This window comes from Cyprinodon variegatus, unplaced genomic scaffold, assembly GCF_000732505.1.
Source record: "Cyprinodon variegatus isolate N-32 unplaced genomic scaffold, C_variegatus-1.0 Scaffold446, whole genome shotgun sequence".
NCBI classification, from domain to species: Eukaryota; Metazoa; Chordata; class Actinopteri; order Cyprinodontiformes; family Cyprinodontidae; genus Cyprinodon; species Cyprinodon variegatus.
Genome location: NW_015150899.1, coordinates 127,761 through 138,390, shown reverse-complemented (window position 1 = coordinate 138,390; position 10,630 = coordinate 127,761). Strand labels below are relative to the sequence as shown.

General features: G+C 39.4%; 1 protein-coding gene across 1 annotated transcript; it reads left to right on the top strand.

Annotated features, from left to right (window-relative positions):
- The first annotated feature begins 633 nt into the window (after window positions 1–633).
- On the top strand, window positions 634–10,382 carry LOC107093785 (betaine--homocysteine S-methyltransferase 1-like). Its single transcript, XM_015389056.1, has 8 exons — window positions 634–791; window positions 926–1,058; window positions 1,150–1,262; window positions 2,978–3,169; window positions 5,800–5,947; window positions 9,320–9,502; window positions 9,593–9,821; window positions 9,901–10,382. The coding sequence occupies exons 1-8, from the start codon at window positions 687–689 to the stop codon at window positions 10,079–10,081; spliced, it is 1,284 nt and encodes a 427-aa protein (XP_015244542.1). The 5' UTR covers window positions 634–686; the 3' UTR covers window positions 10,082–10,382.
- Window positions 10,383–10,630: the final 248 nt, after the last annotated feature.

The following is a 10,630-nucleotide window of genomic DNA, read 5'->3' as shown; positions in this document are numbered from 1 at the left end:
GCTAAACTACAAGGAATACTTGTCCAGTGTCCATCCACATGTCCTCATTACCATTTCCCTTTTAATTCCGTAAAAATTCAAAAAATATCCACTGGACTTGGTTTTCTATATATTTTCTATATATTTTTTTCTATAATATTTTTTGAATTTTTATGGAATGACTATGACCTGGATGACTGAGAACCTTCATCAGCATATTTCCCTTTTAAAGACATAAATAGATCAACAGTAAAAAACGGGTAACTCAGTTTGCTGCAGGTTTCCTAGTGGTGAAACATGGCTTTACTCGCTGGGTAAAATAAGGCCAAAGCCATGCAGCCCAAGCATGAGCTAAACTAAGAAAAAGCTCCAGGGTTTGTCTTCTTCACAATGATTTGCTTTTCTGACATGTGGGTTTCCTAAATATCATGCATGCATGGGTGCAGAAATACTAAATCAAATAAGGAAGGAAGCCAGGCATTCCTTCTCTGCCACATCTTCCGCAAGATTATAGATGTTTTATCCACAGACAGAATGAGAGTTTTTTTTTTTCCTCTTTTCTCTCCTCAAACAAAGAGGGTGCCTTGCACATACTTGAAGCTAAAAGCAGGGGAGGGTGTTTGAAAGCTGAGCTGTGTTGAGTTAGGGGGGTTGGCAGGCGGTTCTTGCAGTGACATCCGGGGCTGCGCTCCCATCTTGGGCTATAAATGCAGCATGATCGCCTTCAAGGATCCTTTTCCCCAGATCCAGAGGAGCGCAATCACCAAGAAGAGGCGTGCGCAAAGAACATGGCACCATCCGGAGAAAAGAAAGTAAGGGCAGAAGATGAATGTGCAAACTTTAGTTTTAAGTATTTGAAATATTTTTCTTGTAAACTTTTGTAGCATGCATGAAAAATAACCTTATATTTTTAGTTCTTATTGCGAGTTTCTTGATGCGCACGTAGGGCATTTTGGAGCGCCTGGATGCAGGAGAGGTGGTTGTCGGAGACGGAGGGTTTGTATTCGCCCTGGAGAAGAGGGGTTATGTGAAAGCTGGACCCTGGACCCCCGAAGCTTCCGTCGAATACCCTGAAGCGGGTATAGATCAGTGGCTCCACATTTCTCCATGTATCTTTCCATTTCTGAATGTAGTTGAGTTCATGCGCTCACAGAAAGCGTGTCGTTCCAGTGCGGCAGCTGCACAGGGAGTTCCTGAGGGCTGGATCCAATGTCATGCAGACCTTCACTTTCTATGCCAGCGATGACAAGCTGGAGAACAGGGGGAACACTCAGCGCTTCACTGTGAGTTACTTTCACATGTGTTTTCCAAAAGTATTCACACCTCCTAAACTTGTGCAACTGCAGGTCTGTAGGAGCATTTGTGCTTTTAGAGAGACATCTGTGGAGTTTATTCCTTGCAAAACAGCTTAGTCAGACTCAATGGAGAAGACAGTTTAGTCTTTATTCTACTAAATATATTGTGGATTTAGTTCTTAACTTTGACAGTAGTTCTGACATATGAGTATGCATTGGGGTCTCCAACCCGAGTCCTGGTTTTAGATGCATCCCTGCACAGCTGAATGAAATGAATGGGTCATTGAAAGGCCATTTTCCAAACTGCGTGGCATGTCAAAGAGGTAATTAGGTGATTTGATTCAGCTGACTTGGAACAGGGATGCACATAAAAGCTGTAGGAGAGTAGAGCTTCAGGACCAAAAGTTGGTGACGCCTAAACACCATTGCAATCTGATCTAAATGTTTAGGAGATAAACCACCATCTACTCTTTACTTCTTCTGGACTTTCCCTATATGTTGTCCTGTGCTTAAGAAAAGTCCTTGTATAGCATGATGTTTGCCCCATCTATCACAAACAGAATGGTCTTTTATAAATGGATGTGCAGTGTTGGGTGACCCACTTCATGTTTAGTTTTGGTAGGATTCTCATGTCTTTGTAGGTTTCCATTTGTGCCACTTTTTCAATTTCAGAAGATGGATTTAAATGTCTGCTATTGCTGCATGTGTCTCAGGTTAAATTACACACAGGTTGAGTCAGTTAGAGATGATCAAAATACGTTCATTTCCACCTCAGAGGTTTGGGTTAAACAGAACAAGCTGGTTTTCATGTAAATATATGAAAACCTGGGGGGAAAAAGAACCAGTAAATGCGTATTTATATAATTTGTATTAACTCAAACCTGCTTAGAGGAATTTTAAAATCAAACAGTTTATTATTTGCAGAGTTACACTTTTGAAGTGTATAAAATTGCATTTAAAAAGAACATGACAGTGATGATAGTGTCTAGATATTCTAAACGTTGATTTCAGAAGTTTTATTTTATCAGTGTACGTTGAATGCTGTCATGTTTGTACAAGACATAAACATTTTAATAGACGAGTTCAATCTATGTGGCTTTTGAAATAACTCTATTTTTTATATCTGATAGTAACCGATACCTGGGATGATTGCATCGGTTGAAATCCGATTCCGATCCAACTATTGAATGGATGAACCAGATACCTACTTTAGCCTTGATGTAAACATTGTTTAAAATAAGATAACAAACTAACACTGATATAAATTTATTTTATAACATTTATAAGGTGAGAAAGAAAGAAATAACAGTTCAATGTAAAGTGAACTGGACTTGATATCTGATATTAGATATCAAATGATCCAGGTATCGGATCGGTGCATCTCTTCTGTTATTCTTGCAGAATTTTCCTAACATTTTACAACTCCAGCGTATTTATGTCTGATTAACAAACTGTATAAATGCTGCAAAGAATCCCATTTGTTTATTATTATATTATCTGCTGCAGCTATTACCTTTTCAGTTATTTTGTTCAGAAAATCTAAAAAATTGTATTCGATTATAATAAAATGCAAAAACAGTTAATGGGTCTTAAATATTTATGAAAACCTTTACACTTTAAGCTGCTCTTTGGTCCCAGATTAAACGATAAAGGTTCTTTCTGCTCTGAGGGGAGTTTTTCATTTTTCTCCTCTTGCACTTCAGGGGCAACAAATAAACGAGGCAGCTTGTGATCTGGCCAGGGAGGTGGCCAACGAGGGGGACGCTCTGGTGGCGGGAGGAGTCTCACAGACGCCCTCATACCTCAGCTGTAAGAGCGAGGAGGATGTCAAGGCCATCTTTAAGAAGCAGATCGACGTCTTCGTCAAGAAAAACGTGGACTTCTTGATTGCAGAGGTATGTAAGAAACATCTGATATAAATAAAGGCATGAAATGCTGAAATCAAAGTATTTTATGCTATAAAGTGGGACTTGAACGCTATACTAGACCACAAACCTAACTGTGCCTGATCTTCAAACACAAAGCAGGTCTCTAATCTTGACTATTTCATACTTCCGTCCTTCAAAACATGCCTCTGCTTTTTTCCTGGTCCTTTAAAGCAGCATTATTCTATGAATGAGTCCCTCTCACTAAGACCTCATGCATAAACATTTCTGTATTATTTAGGCTTAAGAAAAAATACCATTGGAGAACTGCAATTGGAGCAAATTTGTACTGCAAACAACTTTCTTCCAGAAGGCATGAGAAAATATCTGCTTGTCTAAAGATGACAAGAAACCAACTCAAGTCTTTTACTTCTTCTGGGTGGAGAAATGTTTCTTTTATATAACAGCTTCTACTTTTGTATTTTAATTTTTCTTTCATTCTCTATTGTTTTACATGCCTAGCATCCCAGTCTTGGATTCATTTTTTTTTTTTTTAAGTTTACCCGTGTTGATGTTTGTCGCCTAAAGGGCAGGAGGTAGCAGCATCTTTTTGTGAAATTTAAGGCAGCATATTCCAGGATTCCCTTCAACTGAAAGATCGAACCTAAAAAAAAGTTAAAGGTATAAACCAGAGGTCTTTAACCTGTAGCTCCTGAGCTAGAATGGCTCTTGATAAAGGTTTAAAAAAAAAAAGAACTAACCATCCATCCATTATCTGACACGCTTGTCTCAATTGGGATAGCGAGGGGTGCTGGTGCCTATCTCCAGCAGCCAATGGGCGAGAGGCGGGTTCCACCCTGAACAGGTCGCCAGTCCATCGCAGGGCAACACAGAGACACACAGGACAAACAACCATTCATGCACACACTCACACCTAAGGACAATTTAGAGAAACCAATTAACCTAACAGTCATGTTTTTGGACTGTGGGAGGAAGCCGGAGTACCCGGAGAGAACCCACGCATGCTCGGGGAGAACATGCAAACTCCATGCAGAAAGACCCCAGGCCGGGAATCCAACCCAGAACCTTCTTGCTGCAAGGCAGCAGTGCTACCCACTGTGCCACTGAGCAGCCTAAGAACAAACTAATGCTTTTCAATAAAGTATATTCACAAATAAAATTTTTCCAATTGAATTTTCAGAACAGAATGACTTTAAACATCCAGAAATGGGTTTCTAGATCTTATAAGAATTTTCTTAATGAAACATTTCTGTTGTATCCTTATTTAATTTGTTAAATTCTAAACTACAAAGTTATTAATGGAAGATTTGACCATTTGTTTTTTTAACTAGATAAAAAAAAATGTTTTGCATAATTAAATAAATTATTAGGAATTTTCTACTTACACCTGTCTGTATAAATCAAGTTTTTTAAGAACAAAAAGTATCCGGCTGATGAGGAAAAGGTATTTAAAAATAGAATATGGTACATTTGGGGTCAAATGTACCATATTAAAACTAAAAATACAAATCAACTGTCATGTAGTATTTGCTGATTTAAGCAACTTTAATTTTTGCTGAGTTTGGGCTAAAATGTCTGTTTGGATTTGAGAGGTTGCAGACCCCTGGTCTCTAAACACAACATCCATCTCTATAAGTTTCCATTTATTTACTGTGAATCTGTAAACTTAATCTGCAGTTTCTGATCTAAGAAGCTCAAAGAAGATGAATGTTTCACTGTTTTCTGTACTCATGAGCCCCTTCCATGAATAAGCACAATGTTTATTGTTCTACATAAAGGTACAGAGTTGCAGAGAATCTAAAGCAGTTTGACCTGCTCCATTCACTTTCAGCTAGATATAGTTAATACGATTTAATGCCAACTGTTTTTAGACTGCCTGCATTTCAGGGTTTTTTTCGTGATGGATTTTTTTTTTTTTTTTGGCTTTCCCTTAAAGGTCTAGTGGAGGATGTTCTCTTTCTGGGTGGATCATCAAAAAAAATGGTCCTCCTGATTGACAATCATTCTGATATGTTTACGTAAGGCCGTCGTACGTACTCTTTCCCATTTTCACTTACCGGTGGTGAGTCTGACATAGTGTTAAAAATGGCAAACCTTCTTTTGGAAAGTGAGCTTCCATGAGTGATGCAAACATCTACTTTTAAACAGAGCACGCTCTAGCATGCGTAGTAGGCGTTTCCTCTCGAGAGCGGGTACATACTTAGTATGGTAGAGGATCCATAGTTCTGTGGGCCACGCAGTAGCACACCAGACTCCATTCATCCCATCAAGTCATCAGGTTAAGACTAGACTAACCTTGATGAGATGAATGGAGTCTGGTGTGCTACTGCTCGGGTGGAAAGAAAACCAGCAGCCACATGGCCCTTTCTGGAACGACTTTGACACCCCTGATTTAAATGCTCTAGTTTCCATCTTTACCAGGGGTGTCTCTAATTGGGTCTGCTGCAGCCTTAGGGAATAAAATCGGATGCCTGTAAGGCGTTTTATGAAAATCTAAACGATCATTGATGAAAGCTGTCAGTATGTATGGAAACTAATCCTTATGGATGCCATGAAATAATCTGACTGCTATGTAAAAAGCTTTAGAGCACCGTTAAATTAAAATAACCTCACTGTTACGACTCGTCTGTTTTGTTCAGTACTTTGAGCACGTCGAGGAGGCCGAGTGGGCGGTCCAGGTTCTGAAGAGCACCGGGAAGCCTGTTGCTGCATCTCTGTGCATGGGACCTGAGGGAGACCTGAATGGAGTCAGTCCTGGGGAATGCGCCGTCAGGCTGGTGAAAGCAGGTGGGGGCAATTTTTCAAACTTGTCACTGTGAGATGATGTAGTTTTAACCAGTGGTATGTCAACTTTAACACACATGTATCCCTAAACATAACCACGTTTGACTCAGCACTGAGATTTGAGGCAACCATATCTTTGGAAACACATCAAATAGTAGCTCAACTTCCTTTTATAATGACGTTTATATAGGAGAACTTCATATTTCTGGGACAAAGAATGAGATATGTGGACAGAAGTAAAGGGGATTCAAATTAAAGCTGCCAAATCTTCTGTCTTTAATACACCCACACTTATACAACTGAAAACAAACTATTAAATATTGGGACAATAATTTTAATCGCTTCAGAAAACCTATTTAGTTGTAATCGCCAACTTAATGTGAGTTTTCTGAAAAAGTGAAAGTTCAGCTAACTTTTTCTTTTTTTATGTGCAATGCAGAAAAAAACAACTTTTAAAGTTTTCTTTTAAGTTCGACTCATTGTTCTTTTAATCATTTTAAACAACAATGACAAAAAAGCTGACCCCTGAGGATTAAAATGGACAAAGAGCCCACATTTAGCAAACTTGAAGAAAAAAAAATAAAATATATATATATATATATATATATATATATATATATATATATATATATACTGCCTCCTGCAGTTGGTCATGTATGTCAACATGAACATACTTTGTCATGCAAACCTTTTCTTTTCAGAATAAGATGCATGTAAAAATACCTTAACTTCTTGTGTTGCACCAACCCCACAAACCCAGAGGGCACATTAGCTTAAACAGAATCCAATGAAAGTTTCACTTTTATTGTTTTATTTTTTTCTGTCTGCTACTAAAGAAACCTGTTCAGTCCGGTTTAAGCCGTAGCCTGTTCCCAGACATGATTTTGAAATAAACAACACAATCTGTTATCGTCTAGCAGGGCCTTTTATGTAGAGTATGCAAGCTTTTTCTTAAATGCAGTTTTATCATTTGGAACATTTAGATAGAGGTGATGGATAATGTTCCCTTTAAGCACTCGTGTGTCTGAACACACACACCCACACACACACACACACATACACAAGCCCCCTGACGTCATTGAGGACCTTTGTGAGCAATATGACACGTTCCCTCTGAAGCCAGAAACCATTATTTAATTTGCTATAAACCCGTGATCACAATGAAATAAAATGTGCTGAAGCTGTGATAAAAGTATGGCATGGTCCTATTTCCATCACATGCAGTCATTTTGATTGACTTGATTGATCTCGCAGTGGAGAAATTTACTTGTTTTTTTGGCTCCACTCGGTTTCGCATGTTCACTTGTAAGGGTAGTGTGTCCCAATAGCTTTAAGAGCTGGGGGGGTGCCCTTCAACCCTTAAAATGATCCCTTCAGACCGAGGGTGGCCCAGAGCTGACTTGGGATCAAGTGGCATCCCAGAACTCATTCAGCAAAAAGAAAAATGGTGTCCGGCTGTGGAAAAGAAATGTCCAAATATAAGTATATATTTAAAATTAACCACATATGTTTTTAATAAAACATACGTTGGGTTATTTGAGTTAGACATAAATACAATTAATTTCCGTAGTGTTGTGTTAAAAAATGAATATTGCAAAATCCCTATTTTTGGTAGTACAAAAATCTTTAGAAACATAAAGTTTATGCATGACGGCTTTTAATAAAATCACGTTATCACTGTTTCTGTCCTAACGTGTGGAATAGCCACGGTCGCTATAGAAGCATAGACGGTATAACGTTATGCATAATTGTCATTGCGCTTATTTACTGCAGTGTGCACATGGTGATGGTCATAAGGCATAATTTTTCAGGTTTATGAGTAACATACCTTTGTTTTTCCTGTGCAAATCCATATAGAAAAAAAAAACGTAATCTTAAAGGTGTCAAAAATTGAAGACAATATTCAAAAACATATGTGTGATGCATGCTCTTACAGCACAACATGTCAGGTTTGTGCATGCAGTCACTATCGCATAATTACCGAGAACAAAATTTGCTTTTTTTAAGTTTATTCCAAAAAATGTCAGTCTCCCATAGTTTATTGGACCCTGCCCTCCATCCAACAAGAATTCAAGAACGCAGCCTTTTGTCTTAATAAATGAGTCCACATACCGTAAATGGATTAAAAAGGGCAAAATAGCGGTGGAGCTGTCTTCGGTTTTGCGCATGTCTTCTCTGTTGGCTCCCCACAGGGAGAAAGGTCAATGGTGCAATAAAAAGTTCTACTTGATTCACTTTGTATTAGTCTTTTTCCTGGTTCACAAAGGTGGGCAGCAGCTTGACAAAGCCATGATGGCAATTATTTTACATCAAATTAGTATGAAGTTCTTCATGTACACACATGTATGGTATCGGTATGGTCCAATACTACACAGGCAGATGTCGTTATAGGGGCCAAAAAATGGCATTGGCAAGGCACTAGTACATAGTTTAGACTTATTGTCAGAAGCGCTGGACAACATAAATCTTCAATAGTAGGTGTTTTCTGCCATCTGCTGGTGATTGGAACACATTACAGCAGAAAGATACTTTGCTTTTTTTATTTGCAATTTTAAAAAAGGGTGTCAACATCAAATTAAGCAATGAAACCCCCACTATACTGCCAGGAAGGTCACCGAGCCTGTCACTTGCTGGGGGGGAATATAATGGCCGCTCCTAACCCCTATTTGATGACAATGGGAAAGAAGGAAAACATTTCAAAGAACTTTTCAAAAAAGTGTTCTAGCTTTTCACATAAATATGGTACAAGTGTTTTCTAAGAACACGATGCAAGATAGGAGTCTTTATTAGTCCTACTAGGACCTGAAACAGGAGGAAAAACGTATAAAGGCCAAACTATAGCTTTTCCAGAAGAATCGTAGCCCAATAATCTTGAATAATCTGCAGATTGATGAAAAACTTCATTATTTAGAAATAAGAACTGAGGAAATGTAAACCAAAAATGGCATTCCATTAAAAAAAGAAGCCTCTTACCTGACTGTGAAGCATGGAGGTGGCAGTGTCATGGTTTGGAATGGCTTTGCTTAGCAGCTCCTTTTTATATAATCCAACAGTTTGATTGTTTATCAGAGGGTGCCTAAGAAAAAATGGGAGATCATCTGATTTAAAAGGGGAAAAAACAATGAAACTGGAGGCTGATGCAAAACACAAATTAATTGAACAGAGGCAGGTAAATATTTAAGGGTCCACCATAGAGAGCCAGAAAACAGGAAGTTCTGTGTCCTCTAGGGTGGACCGATCCTACCCAACCAGCCAATTAAACCATTTTGTTATCTCTTTATTAGTGGTTAACTCTGGCCTCCTCTTTGAATACATTCATGAAGCCACCCTAGAAATATATGACTTTGCACATAGGTAACAGCTTTTCATTTGCAGGGGCACAGATTGTTGGCATCAACTGCCACTTTGACCCAGAGACCTGCGTGAAGACTGTGAAGCTGATGAAGGAGGGAGTGGAGAAGGCCGGTCTGAAGGCCCACTATATGTCCCAGCCGCTGGCCTTCCACACCCCTGACTGCAACAGGCAGGGGTTCATCGACCTTCCCGAGTTCCCATTTGGTGAGCGCTTCAACTTCAGCATTTTATTCCTCAAACCGAAATACTGACAAGAAATGTAAGCTGAGGTTTGATGCATTTGTTTCCGAGCAGCTTTGGAGCCCAGGATCCTGACCAGGTGGGAGATGCAGAAATACGCCCGGGAGGCGTACGAAGCCGGCATCCGTTTTATCGGCGGCTGCTGTGGATTCGAGCCTTATCACATCCGTGCTGTGGCTGAGGAGCTGGGACCCGAGCGGGGTTTCCTGCCTGCTGGCTCAGAGAAGCACGGCGAATGGGGCAGTGCTTTGGCTTTCCATACGAAGCCATGGGTCAGAGCCAGGTAGATATTTCTCTGAGGTTTTATCCTCCTTCGTGCTCTGCAAGAATAATAAACTAATCTAAACCGCTTCTCTGAAAAGGGCCCGTCGGGATTACTGGGAGACCCTGAAGCCTGCCTCTGGACGTCCATTCTGTCCATCCATGTCCAAACCCAGTGCCTGGGGCATCACCAAAGGACACGCCGACCTTGTCCAACATAAAGAGGCCACTTCCAAGGAGGAGCTGAAGGCCCTCTTTGACAAAGCCACTGGAAAACCCTAAACCCACCTACAGCCTGTCACCCCATAGATATAGCATTAATATCAGAAAAAAAACAAGAGTGACATTCCCTCAAGTTTACAAACCCTAAAGGTTTAGACGTTTCTAGTTTTACTTTGTGCGAAGAAAACCATAAAAATGAAATTCAAAAGATTTTTTAAGGTTCAGCAAAGTGTGGATGTTTGAGTCTGTTTAGAAACTATTTCAAATTACTGTACTAAGAGCTGCAAACTTGTGCCATAACACTCCAAATATGCCTGATGTGTGAAACTAAATGAACAAATTAAAGCTACATGTGAACCAAGATCTGCATGTGAACGTTTTTGTGCAAATGTGTTGCTCCTATACCATTTTTAAAGCAAGATGTGCTATTTAACTTCATCTGATTTTCCATCTGTGGAAAACAAAACCTTTAAATTTAGTAATTAATGTGGGTTAAATTCAGTTTGAATTCAGTTTATTTATGTCGCCACTACACAAGACATGATCTGGAGGCTTTTAACAGGGACAGTTCAGTCAGATCATACGGTCACAATGGTCAAATTTTCTATC

Coding starts and splice junctions, on each gene's coding strand:
- LOC107093785 (XM_015389056.1), top strand. CDS start 687: ATGCAGCATGATCGCCTTCAAGGATCCTTTTCCCCAGATCCAGAGGAG. Junction 792..925: donor CACCATCCGGAGAAAAGAAA/GTAAGGGCAGAA, acceptor ATGCGCACGTAG/GGCATTTTGGAGCGCCTGGA. Junction 1,263..2,977: donor GGAACACTCAGCGCTTCACT/GTGAGTTACTTT, acceptor CTTGCACTTCAG/GGGCAACAAATAAACGAGGC.